Source organism: Cetorhinus maximus, chromosome 7 (assembly GCF_964194155.1).
Source record: "Cetorhinus maximus chromosome 7, sCetMax3.hap1.1, whole genome shotgun sequence".
In the NCBI taxonomy this organism is placed as follows: Eukaryota; Metazoa; Chordata; class Chondrichthyes; order Lamniformes; family Cetorhinidae; genus Cetorhinus; species Cetorhinus maximus.
The window spans coordinates 45,456,192-45,477,540 of record NC_135885.1 but is presented as its reverse complement, the minus strand read 5'-3'; the positions used below and the strand labels follow the sequence as shown (position 1 = coordinate 45,477,540).

Below are 21,349 nucleotides of genomic sequence, written 5' to 3'. Positions count from 1 at the left end.
GGCAGAGGTGGGGTCTGTTGCAAGGCCCAGGAATCCTGGTCAGCCAGCGTCAAAGCTGGATCAGAGAAAGAAATCCAAGGCACACAGCCTGATTAAAATCCTGTCTCCATTAAAACCAAAAGCAGTCGGTTACACGGCGGGTTCGTTTTGGGTTTGAGATTTTTTTTTACGTTTTTACTTACCACCTGACTTAAAACCATCTTTTTTGGTCCCAAAATTCCCCCAGTGTATCCCGAAGTTATCAAAAAACTTTTTCTAGTCAAAAATGATCTCTTAGCTCCAATTCATCCACATAACTATGTCTTAATGTTGCAAATAAGCATGCCCAAGATCACAAATGCTCTGTTATTTCATTGAGAAATAAGTTTCCTCTGTGGAAATGCTTTGGGGCCTCCCTGCACAAAGACAACAGAGCATGGAGTAAAAATGCAATCTTCATATTTTGACAGCAAAACATTTTGCTGCATCGGAGCTCAAATTTCAGACTAAGTGATTACAGTAGATATGGGCTGAGGTAAAAGAATACCAGCTTTTAATTTTTATATGCAATTCATACAAAATCACAATACAAGCTTAATGCAAACTTGGCACATATTCGGAATTCAATATGAATAAAGTCCTACCGTGTTTGATACATAGGGCAGTCCATAAAATTTTTCCTGGGTTTCTTTCAGTATCTCGGTTGTTGATTTTGGTAAAGGGTACTTTCCATGGTAGATTTGATCCAGGACTGAATAGAAGATCTAATTTAAAAGAAACTCTATTGGTGTTACTGTAGCTTATTAAAGGCTAATTAAATACACTGTATAATTGGATTATACAAGAAATGATATTGAATTTTATATGTGATCAGAACATCTGGTTTACAAGACAATACTCTTGATAACAGTATTCCTATAATATTGGAATACAATGCAATGAGAATGATAAACAGTGCAGCATAGGAGGCCCTTAAGCCCATTAAGTCTGCATCAGCTTTTTCAATCTAGTTAGTCCAGTTCTCTGCTCGTTCACCATATTCCTCTAACATTTGCTTTTTTCAAGTATTCAGACAATTCCCTTCTGAAGGCCACTATTGAATCCATTTCCACCCCATCAGGCAGTGCATTCAAATCTTAACCATTCATTGCATAAACAAAAAAAAATTTCCTGCAGCACCTCAGCTTCTTTTGTCAATCACCTTAAATCTGTGCTTTCCAGGTATCGGCCTTTTTATTTACTCTATCTCAACTCCTCATGATTTTAAAAACCTCAATCAAATCTCCTCTTAGCCTTCTCTGCTCTAAGGAGAACTATCCTAGCTTCTGCATCATCCATTTAGCGGGCCACGCCCCCAAATCGCCGACGGGAAAATTCTGCCCTATGACTCTGTTTATAAAGCCCAGGATTCCTTATGTTTTGTGTGTCAACCTATCCTGCCCCCTTCAAAGATTTGTGCACAAACATCCCCAGGTCTCCCTCTTCTTGCACTCTCTTTAAAATTTAACATTTAGTTTGTATTGTCCCTCCTCATTGTTCCTATTAAAATGCATCACCTCACCCTTTGCTGCATTGAATTATGCATGCAAAGTGTTGCTGATTCTAACATCATGGACAGCAACTTCAGGCAAGAGTACATGCACAACTAAATGCAATACCAGAAATTGTGCAAGATACAATGTTTTGCCAAAAGTTAATCAAAAATGGCATTCTGCCATCTGGTGCCCTGTTCAAATACGTTGAACAGTATGCAATTGCTACATCCGCCTCATACATATGAGCTAAACTTGCCAGAAAAGGTCAGGGCTTGTCCATTTCAGCATATACACCCATTTAATGTGTCTGCAAGCCCGTAGTGGCTCTCAAACAACTTCTCTGGCACTAAAAATGATTTTTATTACTGTGAAGTCTCATTCCTTCAGCTTTTAATTATTGGGCTTTTTATTAACTTTTTCCTTTCTCTTATTATTTTCTTAGCCAGTCGATCTCTCCCTCTCTTTATTTTGCGTTCTGTACCAGATTTGACATTAAATTTGATACTCTGACAATTGCCAGATCAAACTGGCACAATGTATTGTGCTCATTAACATTTTTTGAATCTGAATAGATAAGGAGATACACCCTGTTCACGCAGGTCCCAGGTGCTCCGCCAAGGGTGCTGCACCTTTTCCCTCCCTAATTTACAGTAAGTTCCAGTGCAAAAAGTGTAAGTGTAATGCATGACGCCACAGAGGGCAAAATCTAGCCCAGCATGTTGTATGAGAACAGCACAAATGTGATTAAGAATGGTCACATGCTCATCTCAAGTCCCATTTTTTTTTTTAACAAGGCAATAGTGCAGGGTAGCTATATGGGTAATGATAGCCAGAATGTGATGGGAAGGCACAGAGCTTACAAACATAACAGTGCTCCCAGAAATAAGAGCAGAGTAGGGAAAATAGTGAAAAGACAAAATTAAAGACTCGTTATCTGAATACAAACAGCATTTGTAACAAGACAGATAAATTGACGAAACAATTAGAAATAAATGGGTATAATATGATAGCTGTTACAGAGGTGTGGTTGCAAGGTGACCAAGGCTAGGAACTGAATATTCAGCAGTACTTGACATTTTGGAAAGATAGGAAGAACAAGAAAGGAGGTGGAGTAGCTCCATAAATAAAGGATTAGATCAGCAGAGTAGTAAGAAATGATCTTAGCTTGGAAGATCAAGATGTAGAATTGGTTTGGGGTGGAGATAAGAAATAGCAAGGGAAAGAAATCACTGATGGGCGTCGTCTATTGCCCCCCTGACAGTAGCCTCACTTTATGGCAGAGTATAAATCAAGAAATAATGGCGACTTGTAAGAAAGGCACTGCAATAACCTTGGACAACTTTAACCTTCACATAGATTGGATAAATCACAGTGGCAAAGGTAGCCTTGAGGATGAGGTCACAGAGTGTATTTGGGGCAGTTTCTTAGAACAATGCATTCTGGAACCAACCGGGGAACAGGCTATTTTAGACCTGGTAATGAGAAAATTAATTACTAACCTCATAGTAAAGAATGTTCTAGGATAGGGGTGATCAATACATGGTAGAATTTCACATTTAGTTTCAGGGTGAGCAACTTGGGTCTGAAACTAGGGTCTTAAACTTAAATGAAGGAAAATGTAAAGGTATGAAAATACATTGTGCTGACAAAAGGTCCAGACTTGAAACATTAAATCTGTTTTTCTCTCCACAGATGCTGTCTGACCTGAGAATTTCCAGCGTCTTCTGTGTTTTACAAAATATATGAAATAAAAAGAGTTGGCTAAAGGGGACAGGGAAAATAGATTAAAAGATAATTGGTGGATAAGCAGTGACAGAAGATATTTCGTAACTCTCAAATATACATCCCAATGATGAAGAAAAACTCTACAAGAAAGATGAAACATCTCTGGCTAAGTAAGGACATCAAGGATAGTATAAAATTGAAACAAAATACATACAGTGTTGCGAAGGTTAGTGGTAGGTCAGGAGATTGTGAAAATTTTCGAAACCAGCAAAGGATGACTAAAAAGAGAAACTAGATCATGAGAGTAAACTAGAAAGAAATATAAAAACAGACAGTAAGAGCTTCTTCATATATATATATATATATATATATATATATATAAAGGAAGAGAGTAGCTGAAGCAAACATTAGTCTCTTAGAGGATAAGACTGGGGAATTAATAATGGAAAATAAAAGATTGGCAGAGACTTTGAATAAATATTTCATATCAATTTTACTGTAGAAGACACAAAGCAATGTAATAATGTTAGAAAATCAGTGGAAAAGAGGGAGAAAGGAACTTAAAACAGTTATTACTAGAGGAAGTACTAGTACTGGACTAGTACTAGTACTACATCCTCCAGCCTTAAGAAATGGCTGCAGAGATTAGTGAAAGTATTAGTTGTAATGTTTCAAAATGCCTTTGATTCTGTTAAGATCTCAGCGGATTGGGAAACTGCAAACGTAATGTGCCGATTCAACAAAGGAAGGCAACAGAAAGCCGGAAATAATCGGCCAGTTAGCCGAACATCTATCATTGGGAAAATGCTAGAATCCATTACTAAGGAAGTAGTAGTAGGACATTTAGGAAATCACAGGGAGAATTTTCCCCACATCAGGTGAGCCGGTCGGGAGCAGGGTTGATCGCCGCCTGCGATCGGCTCTGCACTGCCATTTTACGTGGGCGGGCCAATTAAGGCCTGTCCAGTGTGACGCACAGCTGGTAGCGCTCAGCGCTACCTGTGCGGGTAGGGGAAAGAGGGAGAGTCGGAGCCTGCACTCTTTCGCGCATGTGCGCGAAAGAGCACAGAAATCTCCCTGAGGCACGGAGCTGCTTCAGGGAGATTAAGTACATATTGAAATTTTTGAATAAAGGAACGTAAAAATTATTTGCACATGTCCTCTCATGTGAGTGTCACATGAGCTGGGACATGTTTATGGATCGTGCAAATTTTAAAAATTTATTTAATAAAACCTTCAGGAAACCTCATCCTGCCTGTGGATGAGGTTTCCTGAAAAGCACGAAGGCCGCTTGGGCTCTTCGCCTGCCTGCCAACCTTAAGATTGGATGGGCAGCGTTGATAATACTTTAATTGGTGTTTTAATGGACTAAACAGGCCTTTAGCTGTTCGGCGGATGCGCAGCTGCCTCTGGCGCGCGCCCACCAAATGAAAGATTTAAATGACGCACAATCATGTCGGGGACCCACGCCCGACATCACCATGTGTCATTTTATGCATCGGTGTGTCGGGCCCGTCCCGAAAATTCTGGCCCATATTACAATGAAGCAGAATCAACGTGGTTTGATGAAAGGGGAATTGTGTTTGACAAATTTATTTGAGTTCTTTGAAGAGTTTTTTTGTATTTGTTCATGGGACATGGGCGTCAATGGCTAGACCAGCATTTATTGCCCATCCCTAATTGCCTTTGAAGAGGTAGTGGTGTGCTGCCTTTTTGAACCACTGCAGTCCATTTGTTGTAGGAACACCCAGTGCTGTTAGGGAGTTCCAGGATTTTGATACAGCAACAGCGAAGGATGTAACAAGGAGGGTGCACAAAGGGGGGCCAGAAAATGTAGTGTATTTGGATTTCCAAAAGGCATTTAGATAAGGTGCCACATAAAAAAAATATAAAAGCAAGATAAAAGCTTATGGCGCTGAGGGTGATATATCAGCATGGATAGAGGATTAGCTAACTCACAGGAAACAGTTGGGATAAATGGGTCATTTTCAGTTTGGCGAACTGTAACTAGTGGGGTGTCATAGGGATCAGTGCTGTGATCTCAGCCATTTACATCAGTATTCATGACTTGGATGAGGGGGCCAAGTATATTGTACCAGATTTTCTGATGATACACAGATAGGTACAAAAGCAAATTGTGAGCAGAAGGCAAAGGACTGGATTTTCAACTGCCGAGTGTCTCTGGATCTCAACACTTCGGGACGAACTCATATTTTCAAAGTGAGAACAGTGGTGGGGAGATTGGAGTTAGGGGAGAAGGAAATAAGGATAAAAGCAAAAAACTGCAGATGCTGGAAATCCAAAACAAAAACAAAAACACCCGGAAAAACTCAGCAGGTCTGGCAGCATCTGTGGAGAGGAGCACAGTTAACGTTTCGAGTCCAAATGACCCTTCAACAGAACTAAGTAAAAATAGAAGAGGGGTGAAATATAAGTTGGTTTAAGGTGGGGGGGGGACAAGAAGAGTTGGATAGAGGCCCAGTGATAGGTGGAGATAACGAAAAGATGTCACAGACAAAAGGTCAAAGAGGTGTTGAAGGTGGTGATATTATCTAAAGGAATGTGCTAATTAAGGGTAGAAAGCAGGACGAGCAAGGTACAGATAGCCCTAGTGGGGGTGGGGTGGGGTGAAGGAATCGAAAAAGGCTAAAAGGTAGAGATAAAACAATGGATGGAAATACACTTAAAAATAATGGAAGTAGGTGGGAAAAGAAAAATCTATATAAGTTATTGGAAAAAACAAAAAGGAGGGGGAAAATCGGAAAGGGGGTGAGAATGGAGGAGAGAGTTCATGATCTAAAATTGTTGAACTCAATATTCAGTCCGGAAGGCTGTAAAGTGCCTAGTCGGAAGATGAGGTGCTGTTCCTCCAGTTTGCGTTGAGCTTCACTGGAACAATGCAGCAAGCCAAGGACGGACATGTGGGCATGACAGCAGGGTGGAGTGTTGAAATGGCAAGCGACAGGGAGGTCTGGGTAATGCTTGCGGACAGACCGAAGGTGTTCTGCAAAGCAGTCAACCAGTCTGCGTTTGGTCTCTCCAATGTAGAGGAAACTGCATTGGGAGCAACGAATGCAGTAGACTAAGTTAAGGGAAGTGCAAGTGAAATGCTGCTTCACTTGAAAGGAGTGTTTGGGCCCTTGGATGGTGAGGAGAGGGGAAGTAAAGGGGCAGGTGTGGCACCTTCTGCGATTGCATGGGAAGGTGCTGTGGGAGGGGGTTGAGGTGTAGGGGGTGATGGAGGAGTGGACCAGGGTGTCTCGGAGGGAACGATCCCTGCGGAATGCCGCCGGGGGGGGGGGGGTGAAGGGAAGATGTGTTTGGTGGTGGCATCATGCTGGAGTTGGCGGAAATGGCGGAGGATGATCCTTTGAATGTGGAGGCTGGTGGGGTGATAAGTGAGGACAAGGGGGACCCTATCATGTTTCTGGAAGGGAGAAGAAGGTGTGAGGGCGGATGCGCGGGAGATGGGCCGGACACGGTTACGGGCCCTGTCAACCACCGTGGGTGGAAAACCTCGGCTAAGGAAGAAGGACGACATGTCAGAGGAACTGTTTTTGTAAGTGGCATCATCAGAACAGATGCGACGGAGGCGAAGGAACTGAGAGAATGGGACGGAGTCCTTACAGGAAGTGGGTGTGAGGAGCTGCAGTCGAGGTAGCTGTGGGAGTCGGTAGGCTTGTAATGGATATTGGTGGACAGTCTATCATTATATTTCAAAATAGCATTGCATGAGTAGCACAGTTGATGGGTGGGGTTGGAACCTGAAATTTATTTAGACATCGGGTTCCAGATCCCGCTTTGAGTTTGCAAAGGGATATAGATTGGTTAAGTGAGTGGGCAAAAATTTGACTGATGGAACATGGGAAAAAAGTGAGGTTATCCACTTTGTAAGAAAAACTAGAAAAGAAAAATATTAATTTAATGGAGAGGGACTAATGAATTCTGTAGTACAGAGGAATCTGGGTGTCCTTGTACGTAAAACACAATTAGTTAACATGTAAGTAAGCAAGTAATTATTTAGGAAGCCAAATGGAATATTGACCTTTATTGCAAGGAGGTCTATTGCAAAGGAGATTTATTTTAGTCGTTCATGGAATGTGGATGTCGCTGGCGAGGTCAGCATTTATTGCCCATCTCTAAATGCCCTTGAGAAGGTGGTGGTGAGCTGCCTTCTTGAACTGCCATTTGTTGTAGGAACACCCATGGTGCTGTTCGGAAGGGAGTTCCAAGATTGCAAAGTCTTCCTTCAACTGTACAAGGTATTGGTCAGACCAAACTCAGAGTGCTGCGTAGGGCTTTGGTCTCCTAAGTTAAGGAGTGATATACTTGCATTGGAGAGAGTTCAGAGAAGGCTCACTATGATTCCCATAAGACAGCCCCTTCATCCCAGAAAAAGACTGAGAAGCTTGGGCCTATCCTCATTGGAATTTAGAAGAATGTTGAAATAATTAAGATTCTGAGGTGGCTTGACAAGGTAAATGCTGAGAGAATGTTTCCTCACCTGGGGGAATCTAGAATTAGGGGGCAAAGTTGTAAAATAAGAGGTCAGCCCCTTTAGAATGGAGATGAGGAAGAATTTCTTCTCTCCGAGTGTCATTAATATTTGGAATTCTCTATCCAGAGAGTGGTGAAAGTTAGATTATTGAATATTTTCAAGGCTGAGATAGGCATATTCTTGAACCAGGGGGGAGCTATACAAACATACGAATTAGCAACAGGAGGAGGCCACTCAGCCCCTTGAGCCTGCTCCACCTTTCAATAAGATCAGGCTGATCTGATTGCAACCTCAATTCCACATTCCTGCCTACCCCTTTACCCCTTGCTTATCAAGAATCTATCTACCTCTGCCTTAAAAATATTCAAAGGCCTGAATTGTACCCTTGGCGGGTGTGCATGATTGGTGGGTCCAGTACCAGTCGGGAAACAGGCCCCCGACCGCAATCGGCCCATAACCGTGATTTCACACTGGATGGCCAATTAAGGCAATCCAGCATGAAATGCATCTTCCCAATGGTCAGGAGGTGTCAGCTGTGGCTCAGTTCATAGCACCCTCGCCTTTGAATCAGAGGGTTGTGGGTTCATGTCCCACTCCTGGAAAACCAAGAACTGTGATTGTACTCGAAAGAAGTTGCAATCTGTGACTGTTGGTAACTCGAAAGAGTTTCCCAATGGTCAGGAAGGGCTGGGAGGGGGAGGGGGAGGGGGAGGGGGAGGGGGAGGGGGACTGTCAGGCACCGGATCCAATGGCGACCCGGCGGGCAGTTTAAAAACGGCTCCTTGAAGGCTGCCAGGGAAGAATCATATATCCTGCGCTTTGGAGGCTGAAGCTATGGCTTCAACAGCGACTGGAGACGTCAGGTGGGAGGACAGGTCAGGTAGGCACTTGGACCCCATTTTTTGGACAAGTGCCTCGTGGTGCTCTTGGAGGTGGCGGCTGCCAGGAGGGACGCCCTCATTCCAAGAGATGGTAAGAGGAGGCCACCGCACCTGACAAAAAAAGCTTGGGAGGAGGTGGCAGCGGAGGTCAGCAGCCACGACGTTGTGCGGCGTGGGTGCAATGTCACAAAAGGTTCAACGACCTGTTGTGCTCGGGAAAGGTGAGTACCATTGGCATGGATCAGTGTGGCAAGTGTTAAGGGCTGGCCATCACCCCATGGAGCTCAGGGGTGTTAGTACCAACTGTCAATGACACCAGAGTTGGCCAAGGGGGTGAGCCCTGGCTGCTTGGACTGAGTGCCTTCAGCTCGAGGGCCACAACTCAGATGTGCCCTGCAAGGTGTCCCTCAAGTGGAGTTGGCCAGGCCGCGACAGCACTGCAGGTAGAGCGTGGACAAATCCAATGCTCCTCTGTCCTTTCAGGTGAAGATGAGTCATAACCACATTGAGAGGTCACATACAGGCAGAGGCCCCCCTAAACCTCCTAATATTGATGAGATTTGAGCAAATCGCCTTGGAGCAGGAGAGCTGCCACACACCTCGTTCAGCCGGTTGTAGAGAGGCTGGGGTGTCAGACGAAGGTAAGAGTGCAGTGCACAGAACTGAGAGTTTCGGATTGTGCAAACATTCTTGTGTAGTTTCTTAATTGATGGGAGCCTCAAAACTAGAGTCCCCATTGATCATTGAAAGACAATGGTGCCATGATGCAGATCTCCATTGTCTCACCAGGGTGTCTGGCATGCACAGTGACATTGTGATGACTTAAATCAAGGACAGATAACAGCACCTGGGCATTAGATCTTCGGCCAGAATGTCGGTGCATAGAGGTGAGGGCGCTTCATGCTCGTTTGAAGTGCAGGCAGAGGCAGAGAGTGTCGAGGGCGCCGGCAGTCGGAGGACTGCTGGAGGCCAGGGCGATGCTGAGTCAAAGGCAGATGATGAGCCTCTGGGGTCGCCCATTAGGCAGCAGATGCTGCAAGTTCAGCGGGATGTGCATGAGGATATGGCGGAGATCTATGAGGTTATGCATGCCATGGTCTCCGTTGTGGAAAAGTCCATGTGGAACATGAGCATTGCATTGACCCTCATGTCCGAGCACACTGTCTCCTCCACTGTGAGAGTGGCAACTCTCATGGGGAGGCCGCTCCAGGGACAGAATCAGGGGTTCCTGGGGTTGTGCTCGGGCCTGCAAGCCCTCATACATAGCAATGACCTCAGTTGGTCAGTGCCAGTGCGGGACATGGATGAGACACCCAGTATCCCAGCTAGGTGCCTGTCCATCAATGGTGAGCAGGGAGGTCCAGAGCGACCTCACGTTGGTGCACGAGCTGCTTGTCGTTTCTGCGGGCTCCCCTCAGGGCGCTCTGGGTGACGGCAGGAGCTCCTCCACCCCTCTGCCAGTGACCATGGCATCTAATGAGGCAGCAATGATGGGATGATGCCAGCTGTGGCACTGGCTGCTCTCTGCCAGGTGGTGCCAGCACAGGCTCCACTGGCCAGAGGACGACCACCAAGGTCATCAAGGCCAACTAGACACCAGAGTCAGCAACTGTCTCCAATGCTGCTGCCAGTGAGGGGTGCATCAAGACACAGCATTCAAAAACGTAGGTTTAAGGCACCATGAGCACAAGAGGGACTGTTCATGGGTGATCTTCTGTTCTGTAATGTTTTGTTTATATGTTTACTGGTGTAGAAAAGAACACCGGAGATGGTCATGTTAATTTGTTTTGCGTGTGAAAATTACATAAATTTTGCTTTTGTCATAATGGCCTGAGTATGCTTCACCCTTTTTTTGGTACAGGGTACGCCAGTATGTAATGTTGGACATGAGAAGCTCTAAACCTTATTGCACAGGCACTGAGTAGACTTTGGGTTCAAATGAAAAGAGCATTTCAGACATCCTGGAAGGAGGCAGCATCCCCGGCATGAGGTGGAAGCAGATCTTTGGCAGCCTAGCTGAAGGAGTGTTGGATCAAGGTGTCCCTGCCTCCCTGAAGGATAGTGGTTTGCCTTCACACCATCAGCATTTTCCTCACCACGCTCCTCTTCTGACTCACAACTAGATTAATCTTCTGTCGCCTTTGGAGCTGCCTCAAGGTTCTCTTCCTCCAGTGGGTCCCCCCCTTGCATGCCAGATTGTGGAGGACACAGGATACAGCCACTATCAGTGACATCCACTCTGGGGGGCATTGTAGTGCCTCCCCTGAATGGTCAAGGCATCGGAAGCGCATCCTCAGAAGACCTATGATCCTCTCTATCACTGCCCTTGTGGAGGCATGGCTCCTATTATAATGCTGCTCTGCCTCTGTTCTTGGGTGGTGGAGAGGTGTCATAAGCCACTTTTTCAACAGGTAGTCGTCGTCACCCAGCAGCCATCGATCCAGTCCAGCTGGAGCACTGAATAGCCTTGGCACCTGGGAGTGTCTGAGGATCTAAGTGTCATGGGAGCTGCCAAGGCGCCTTGCACAAACTTGCAGAGTCTGTGTCTTGTGGTCACACACTATCTGGACGTTCATCGAGTGGAATCCCTTCCTGTTGACGAAGGCACCTGGCTAACCCATTGGCGCCTTGATGGCCACATGTGTGCAGTCGATGGCACCCTGGAAGCGGGGAACCCAGCAATCGCTGCAACCTCTGGCTCACTCAGCCTGGCTGGCCTTGTCCGTACGGAAATGAATAAATGTCATTACCCAACTGAACAGAGTTTCAGTTACCAGCTTGACGCAACTGTGGACAGCTGATTGGGATACTCCACACAGATCCCCCACTGACTCCTTGAATCAGCCAGAGGCATAGAAGTTGAGGGCCACAGTGACCTTCAGAGCCAATGGCATGGGGTTTCCACCCACACAGTTGGACGTGATCTCAGACCCAATCATATGACAAATATAGGTCACAGTCACCCTGGAAAGCGGGAGCCTCCTTCGGCATTGCACTTTGGACATATTGAGGTAGCTGCATCACTGCCTGTAAACCCTCGCATCAGGATAGTGGTGTCTTCTGCAGCCCCTTCTGCCTTGGACTACCTACTGGCCCTGAGCTCCTTGTGCCTGCACCTCTCCTCCCACAGGTCACTGCCATGGAAGCTGCATTGGGACACCTGGCCTCCTCTCCCTTCTGCCCCTATCTTCCTCCTCAGAGGAGGTGCCTCCAGTGAGAGCACAATCCCCATTACCAGGGTTACAGAAGGCTGTCTGATTCCTGGAAGGGTGTCCACGGTCAAAATCCTCCGGGGGCCTTGGAGATACCAATGAGTCCTGAAATGAAGCCTGGAAATGCTGAGATGAAGCTGTCAAGTTCGAATAAGAAACCAGCAGCAAACTATCTCCTAAACCCCTCACTACTCATAATGGCAATGCTGCTGACCCTTTTTATTCTGCCCTTGGATAAGTTTTTGCAAAATGTGGACTGCCCACTTGCCCAAGCAACAAGCACAAAATTGCGTGGGCAATGTAAAACCTGGATCAATTGGGTTTTTAATGGCCTTACGGGGCCTTTTAATTGATGGCGGGCGCGGCTCTGACACCCATGTGCACCCACCGAGCTGAAGATTGCACGCATGCGGGATGATGTCAGGATGCTTGTCTGACATCATCTCGCGCGATTATATGCCCGATCGGGTTGGGCATGTGCCCACCTGCGAGATGTAAAATTCTGCCGAAAGACTCTGTTTTCTAGATGATCTGCTCTCAAACATTTTCCAAAAGTGCCCTTTAATCTAAAGTGTGAAGTGCAGATCCAGGGTGGCTACTTTCAGTTTTCCCTCCCTCCCTCCCTGTGAGGAAGTGCATGATTGCCACTCAATTTCTTTCCTGAAAGCAGAAGTGCAAAACCGGATGCCATTATTCGCTGGCATAACAACATACCAGAGCATCAGCATATTGCCCCCAACACATTTTAACATATTTACCTAAGCTGAGGTGAAAGAAATAAAAGTTTACCCCTCTCTCCAATAATATCAGACTTACATAATTTCGTCCCTCCAGTGGCTGGGTTTATTAACATTGTGTTAACAGGCATAATGAGGCAATAAATAATATTTCTGGTTTCTCAAAATATAGCCACAGCCTGAATAATTTTGAACAAAAAAGGAGTGTTCTAAATATATCAAGATCGACCAGTATTAGCTCTTGTTGTGGCACAATGGGTAGTTGCCTTGCCTCTGAGCCTTAAGTGCCAGGTTCAAGCCCCACTCCAGGACTTTATGAATGCACCTTCCATGGCCATTATGTGGTCAAACTTAAATCCTTCCAATAATGTCTATGACAGGCAGCAAAAGCAGGTTAGCCTCATAATAAGCCATGCTTGATGCAGAGTGATGCCCCTCAAGCTATAGCCTCTGGCAACAGGCTACTGACCTGTGAAAAAACTAACTGCGGAAACAGATGCAACCATGTGCTTTGTCTGCCTCATGCGCCATTAAGCATGGGAAGAAAAAATTAAGTCCATAGAAAGACCTAGCTCTGCAGTCCTTATACACAGGGCTGTAATTTATGAACCCAAGGTTCATCACGTTTATGCAGAAGTCTTTTAACTCAATTAGAAATTTTAATTCTGCCAGTGAAACTAGTGCTGGTTGATATATGATTAATCAAATACCGGCATTCAATCATATAACTCAGGCTAGGATTAATATGAAGGCTTTAATCAGAGATAATGCAATTGTATGTTTACCTACCTGAAGTTGCAGATCCGCAGCAGCACAAACCTTCTTAGATTCACAGAGCCGGGAAACCATATTCTGAGGTAATGGCTGAAATGGTATTCAAGAAATGCACGATATTTATTCATCTTAATTTTCCTGGGAGAATTAATCCTTTTTTTAATAAAACATTAATATCTTCTATGCTATTAACTCATACTCATGTCTCTTGGTTGCATTGCACAATATAACCTGGAAGGTTGCAACCTCTCCTGGTTGACTCCGAAATATGTAAGTGTGGATAGTACCATTGCTAATCCAACACCTGAACAAATTCAACAAGTACACAGTGGCCCATAATTCAGCACTAATTTCCAATCTCATGTAAGAAAATCACATTTGTTGAATGAGGGCATATAATTCAGAGAATGGGATTGAAACATATTTTTGGGACTTTAGAAGAACTGTACATTACAGCTGACATGTTACGTACAGTTCAATTAGGAGCACACAATGTTGCCACTGAGTTAATGAAGTATAAGCTCAAGCAACAAGTCCTTTCCTGTCCAAGGCAGAACCAAATTGCTTGCTAACTTAATGCCCTATTTGACCCAGTGATCAGCTTCTGACTCCATATCCTCTCCATCACCAAAGTCATCTAATTCCACTTCAATAATATTGTCCCTATCTGCCCCAGCCTATCTGCTTTTGAAACCCACATCCACGCCTTTGTTATCCCTAGCCTTACTATTCCAAAGCTCTCTTGGCCAGCCTCTCACTCTGCATCCTCCATAAACTTGAGCTCAACTGTGCCCTAAATCAAAACAAGTCCCACTTACCCATCGTACCCTCATGAATGGCACCCAATCCAGCCACGCCTTGATTTTAAAATTCTCATCATTGTTTTCAAATTCCTCCATTGCCTTCCCCGCTCCACAACCTTCCTAGATATCTGCACTCCACAAATTCTGGCCTTGAGTAACCCTGTTTTTCATCACCACCAATGGCAGCCATGCATTCAGCTGCTTAGATCCTAAGCACTGAAGTTCCCTCCCTAAACCTCTCTGCCTCTCTCTAAGACGCTCCTTAAAACCTATCTCTTTGACCAAGCATTTTGTAACCTGGCCTAACATCTCCTTGTCTAGCTCAGTGTCAAATTTTGTACAATAACTTGCCTGTGAAGTGTCTTTAGGATGTTTTGCTATGTTAAAGACACCATATAAATATTTGGTGTTTTTGCCAAACTTGTCATCTAGTCTGTTTTTCCACATTGTTTGTGAATTCCCACTTCCCACACGTGGTTACAGTTCAGACTGGCTGCTCAACCATGTAAAGCTTGAAATTACTGCAGCAACATATTTGTTTCCCTAAAGTAGATTTTAATCCCCTTGGTGTTTACACCTCCAATTCAAGAAATTGGTATAATTTAAATAAACATCTAACTTTTTAAAATTGGGAAGCTTGGGGAAAGGGGCAGTATACAACACAACACCAAGACTGAAAGCAGTATGAAACAAGATAAACAGACACCAAGCTTGGGATTTAAGAACTGAGGAAGTGAAAGCTGAGAGTGATAAGGAATTCTAGTTTTGAGGTCCCAGAAAAAAGTGAATTATTACAATAGTGTAACTGACTGCATTGAGAATTCTCATTATATATTCTATATGAAGAAATAATGGAGTAATCATCGCCCTAAGATACATACATACATTCCATTTTAATCAAAATAGTCTAACATTTGGCATCACACAGAAAAGCAACAATGCTATTCAAAATGACCACAACAATATTAACTGATTTGCTGGTGCAGAAGAAAAACTCACTCCCGTCCTTTGGCAATCTGACAGAATACAACTGAAGTTATGGACACATGTGCTCTTGTAATATAATGAATTTATATTTGCACCATCATGCCTTGTGACAGCTGGCACATAAAAAAGCTGTCGGTAACATTTCTGGCTTCCCTGGAGTACAGCACATTCCAAAATGGAAAAAAATTACTTAGGTCATCGAATATAATGTAATTTCATGAAAACAATTCCATGTATGAATGTGAATTAAGTGCATACCTAACCCAAAAAGCAATACCTAATCCAAGTTCACTGACCAGCAATAGAAAATCAAACCATTTCACTTCTAAATTGCTAGAAAATAAAGAATTGCAGCCAGTTACTGGAGTTACATGTATAAGTTTTGCTTAGCCACATTACAAATTTTACATATTTACAACACAGTTGCAAAGTGGTAGGTCACAGTTCCACACAATAAATATAGTAAATTTGGCTCAACACAAAAACAAAAATACCTGGAAAAACTCAGCAGGTCTGGCAGCATGATGCTGCCAGACCTGCTGAGTTTTTCCAGGTATTTTTATTTTTGCTTTGGATTTCCAGCATCCGCAGTTTTTTGCTTTTATCTTAGTAAATTTGACTATTTTGTTGGAAGTGGTGACTAACTTTTTCCTCCAATGGAGGTAAAATTGGGACGGGGAATCAGCCGAAGATGACAATACATTAAGCATAGGAAAATACATTTTGAAGTGGGGAAAAAAATACTGTACAAAATTTTTACAACCGAACACCTGCATTCGAGATAAAAAAAGACTTGAGAAGCATTATTAAAAAAGGCAAGTATCAGCAACAAAAATTCTGGAATCACATTTATGCAGAAACATCACAGTAATTAAATGATTAATAAGGCTGGAGGCAAAAAACAGAAAGCACAAAAAGCAAAAGTCATCACAAACTGAACTTCATGCAGTGATTAACCACTTAAGCACCAACTTTCCCTTGCAGAATACACTGGTTGGCTAATTTGCAATTGTAAAATGTTTGTATTCCCACAACTTCTATGCCTTAAAATGTTTTGCTTCATTGTTCAATCTAATTTATCTCCCACATATCAGATAATTGGCTTAATCACCTAATAAAAGATTATTTATATAACACCTTTCACAGCCATTGGACATCTCACACACTTAATAGCCAATTAAATACTTCTGAAAGGTTGTCCCCGTTTCTAATGTAGGAAATGCGGGAGCCAATTTCTGCACAGTCATTTCCCACAAACAGAAATGTGATGATGACTAGATAATGTTTTTGTGATGTTGACTGAGAGAGAACACGAGAAGGAGAGAACACGAGAGAGAGAACACGAGAGAGAGAGAGAGAGACCAAGACCATGAGAACGAGACCGAGAGAGTGAGGCAAAGACCGAGAGAGAGAGAACGGCCGAGAGAGAGAGAGAGAGAGAACGGCCGAGAGAGAGAGAGAGAGAGAGAGAGAGAACGGCCGAGAGAGAGAGAGAGAGAGAGAGAACGGCCGAGAGAGAGAGAGAGAACGGCCGAGAGAGAGAGAGAGAGAGAGAACGGCCGAGAGAGAGAGAGAGAGAGAGAACGGCTGAGAGAGAGAGAGAGAGAGAACGGCCGAGAGAGAGAGAGAGAGAGAACGGCCGAGAGAGAGAGAACGGCCGAGAGAGAGAGAACGGCCGAGAGAGAGAGAGAGAGAGAGAACGGCCGAGAGAGAGAGAGAGAACGGCCGAGAGAGAGAGAGAACGGCCGAGAGAGAGAGAGAGAGAAAACGGCCGAGAGAGAGAGAGAGAGAGAGAGAACGGCCGAGAGAGAGAGAGAGAGAGAGAGAGAGAGAACGGCCGAGAGAGAGAGAGAGAGAGAACGGCCGAGAGGGAGAGAGAGAGAGAGAGAGAGAACGGCTGAGAGAGAGAGAGAGAGAGAGAGAGAACGGCCGAGAGAGAGAGAGAGAGAGAGACACCAAGACCGTGAGACCGAGAGAGGGAGACTGAGAGAGACCCCGAGAGAGAGAGAGAGAGAGACCCCGAGAGAGAGAGAGTCCCCGAGAGAGAGAGAGACACCAAGACCGTGAGACCGAGAGAGAGAGACCAAGAGAGAGACCGAGAGAGAGAAAGAGAGAGACCGAGGACAGAGAGAGAGAGAGAGAGAGACCGAGAGAGAGACCGAGAGAGAGACCGAGAGAGAGACCGAGAGAGAGACCGAGAGAGAGACCGAGAGAGAGACCGAGAGAGAGACCGAGAGAGAGACCGAGAGAGAGACCGAGAGAGAGACCGAGAGAGAGACCGAGAGAGAGACCGAGAGAGAAAGACAGAAAGAGAAAGACAGAAAGAGAAAGACAGAGAGAGAAAGACAGAGAGAGAAAGACAGAGAGAGAAAGACAGAGAGAGAAAGACAGAGAGAGAAAGACAGAGAGAGAGAACATGAGACCGAGAGAGAACACAAGAGACCGAGAGAAAGAGAACATGAAAGACCGAGACTGAGAGAAAGAGGCTGAGAGAGAGAAAAAGGCCGAGAGAGAGAGACAGAGACCGAGAGAGACAGAGTCCGAGAGAGAGAGAGACAGACAGAGTCCGAGAGAGAGAGAGACAGACAGAGTCCGAGAGAGAGAGAGACAGACAGAGTCCGAGAGAGAGAGAGACAGACAGAGTCCGAGAGAGAGAGAGACAGACAGAGTCCGAGAGAGAGAGAGACAGACAGAGTCCGAGAGAGAGAGAGACAGACAGAGTCCGAGAGAGAGAGAGACAGACAGAGTCCGAGAGAGAGAGAGACAGACAGAGACCGAGAGAGAGAGAGAGAGACAGAGACCGAGAGAGAGAGACAGAGACCGAGAGAGAGAGACAGAGACCGAGAGAGAGAGACAGAGACCGAGAGAGAGAGACAGAGACCGAGAGAGAGAGACAGAGACCGAGAGAGAGAGAGAGACAGAGGCCGAGAGAGAGAGAGAGACAGAGGCCGAGAGAGAGAGAGAGACAGAGGCCGAGAGAGAGAGAGAGAGAGAGAGAGAGAGAGAGAGAGAGAGACCGAGAGAGAGAGACAGAGGCCGAGAGAGAGAGAGAGAGAGAGACAGAGACCGAGAGAGAGAGACAGAGACCGAGAGAGAGAGAGAGAGAGAGACAGAGACCGAGAGAGAGAGAGAGAGAGAGAGAGAGACAGAGACCGAGAGAGAGAGAGACAGAGACCGAGAGAGAGAGACAGAGACCGAGAGGGACAGAGACTGAGAGAGAGATAGACCGAGAGAGAGAGAATATAGTAGTAATATCACTGAACTAGTAATCCAAAGGCCCAGACAAATGCCCTGGGGATTTGGGTTCAAATCCCACTATGACAGCTGGAATTTAAAAATTCAATTAATATATCTGGAATATAAAGCTAGTCTCAGTATTGATGACTGTGAAATTATCATCAATTGTTGTAAAAATCCATCTGGTTCGCTAACGTCCGTTAGGGAAGGAAGTCCACTGTTCTTGCCTGGTCTGGCCTACATGTGGCTCCAGACTCCCAGTAATGTGGCTGAGTCTTAACTACACTTTGAAATGCCCTAGCAAGCCACTCAGTTCAAGGCCAACTAGGGATGGGCAACAAATGTTTGCCTTGCCAGTGACACCCACATCCCATTGTAAGATTTTGATAATGTTATATTTCTAGGAGTTTTGAATAGGTTGAACTAATGTTTAAGAATTTTAAATTAGTCACTTTTAAAAACAGTTCAGTTTGAATTTCTGTTAGTGAGACAATTAACAGTCAATACAGTTGGAGAACAGGAAGGCAGTACTTGTAAGGGACCACACTTAATGAATTTTTATGACTTTGGAGGTGCCTTCAGGTCTGGGTTCAAGAAGTTGTCTTTTGTCTTAATGGTACTATGTGTAATTAAGAGGCCCTTCATCAGCTTTGAAGAAATAGTTAAAAGAGTTGAGTTCAACAATTTAAACTTAGGATGACACCTTATTTTTAAACAAACCATGCACTGATTTCATTGATTAGCCATATCTGTAGGGCAGAGCATTTGTCTTAGAGGAAAGCCTTTATTTTCTGACATTATAGTAGGAAGTGTTATTAACATTTGTTCTTAATGGTTTTAGTATCTGTGCGAATGAATTGGAATATGTTGATGTGGATGCTTACAATAGGTGTACTAGTGACAAGAGGATGCGACATTGTTTGTACATGGTAATCCATATCTAAAGGAAATGTAGCATTTCATCGCAATGGAATGTAAACTTCTGGGGCCTAAGGAAATAAGAGATAGAGCTTTGTCTCAGTTTGCGACCCTCAAAGCAGGGGCTATAAAGGTGGGGTGACACCAAATGAACCTCACCTATAGCCAATGAAAAAGGATAATTCGGACTACTTCCAAATAAGGGATGGGGAATAATGAGAAAGTGGGATAAAAGTTGGAAAATTAGAGTCTTTGTTGGCACCGTTTTACCATTGCTTTAGTGGTATACTTCTTCTGAGACACAGTTCATCATTATGTCTGAGACAGAAGTCGTCGGACTTCAGCTGTGCTGTCAGCATTCAAGGAATCCAAGGCCCTTGAAGGATATTTCCAGGCTGTCTTCATTGCTTTTTGTTAAGTATATTTTACATTTTACTTAATAAATTCTGCTTAATTCACGAATACTAGTCGTTCATACCTCGTTAGGTCGAGCACAACAGAGGACCCAATTGCTATAGATTAAACACTCCGAGCTTGTAATTTTATTTATACAGGTTTTATACCTTGAAACCCCTAAAACCTTATACCATGAAAGAATAAAGAGAAAACCCAGAACAGTTCAATGCTAATTATGTACACTTGCGAGACAGAGATCCTAATTTCTAATATCTGAGACAGGAGAGAGACAGACAGGGTTCCTGCACTTTTTGTAAAATAAAATTCCATAACTTTTCCATAACCATAACTATTTCATGGCCATTTTTTCTTTCAAATATATCACGAACTCTGGTATTTGTAGCTTTACATGAGCATGGGAACCTTACATTATGTGTCAGTTGTCCAATAACCTCTATTTCTCATAAGACTATCTTGCTTTGTAGAATTTTTGTATTCCATGAAAATTGCTTATGGGGTCACCAGTCTATTTACCAGTACTGGATTCCGGACGTGTGAAGCAAAGCAAACAGTTACAGAGAGGGGGATATAGGCATCAGAAAAACATAAGAAAAGGTTGGAATTCTGCCCACAGTCAGAAAAGTTTCATCCCTATTTTTATAAAATTCCATGACTTTTCAATGACTTTGGCACTTTTTTGGAAATTTCCATGACTCCTCCAGGCCAGGAAAAGCCATTTATAAATTCCAGCACTTTTCCAGGTTTTCCGTGAGCCACCGGATCAGAGCTAGAGAAAGATAAAGACAGACTATGAAAGGCATGAGGTGAGGACTTTGCGGCATGAAAATAAGGGCCTACGCAATATGTCATACACAGATCCCATCATTCAACTTGAAAACTATTTATAAAGATTTTTTTTATGATAACAAGGCTGTAATTGATTTAGACTATGATTATTTGAACCTCTGAATGCGATCACTGCCTGGTAATCAATTTTGTAGGGTTTTTTGGTTATTTTCCATGAAATATTAATGAAGCACTGGACTAGTGTTCACACTAAACAATTTCTTTACCTGTCCTGTCTGGAAGTGTCTTGCAAACTGCTTAACCACACGATAGTCACTGGCAAAGTATTCCATTAAAATTGAAGGAACTTCTGCAAAATCTGTAGGACATCTAGTACCTGAAAAAGAGAAAAATACTGTCTTCCATGCGAAATTTGGTATTAGCATCAAAACACTAAATAGATGAAATACGTAGAAGTTGCCGAATGAAGTATGCAATTATAAACAAGGCTGCTCTAAGTACTTATGCCCACTCTACCATTATCACCAAGCCAGGGATCAATGAAGTGTGCAAGAAGGCATGCTAGGAGCAGCACCAGGCATATCTAAATATGAGGTGTCAACCTGGTGAAGCTACAACAAAGGGCTAACTGCATGCAAAGCAGCAAGGAATAAACAGAACTAAGCGATTCCACAACCAACGGATCAGATCTAAGCTCTGCAGTTCTGCCACATCCAATCGTGAATGGTGGTGGGCAATTAAACAACTCTCTGGAGGAGAAGACTCCACAAGTATCCCCATCCTCAATGATGGGGGAGCCCAGCGCATCAGTGCAAATGCAAGGCTGAAGCATTCAAAACAATCTTCACCAGAAGTGTCCT

The 21,349-nt window shown here is 44.1% G+C and overlaps 1 protein-coding gene across 2 annotated transcripts in view; it reads right to left on the bottom strand.

The window, feature by feature from the left end:
* mipepa (mitochondrial intermediate peptidase a) overlaps nt 1–21,349 on the bottom strand; it is a 172,719-nt gene that overhangs the window by 62,220 nt on the left and 89,150 nt on the right. For both annotated transcript variants that reach the window (XM_078545421.1, XM_078545422.1), the window contains exons 14-16: nt 20,756–20,865; nt 13,357–13,431; nt 624–743 (exon numbers count right to left, since the gene is read on the bottom strand). In XM_078545421.1, the coding sequence (XP_078401547.1) occupies nt 624–743; nt 13,357–13,431; nt 20,756–20,865 (305 nt within the window). The remainder of the gene's footprint in view (nt 1–623; nt 744–13,356; nt 13,432–20,755; nt 20,866–21,349) is intronic.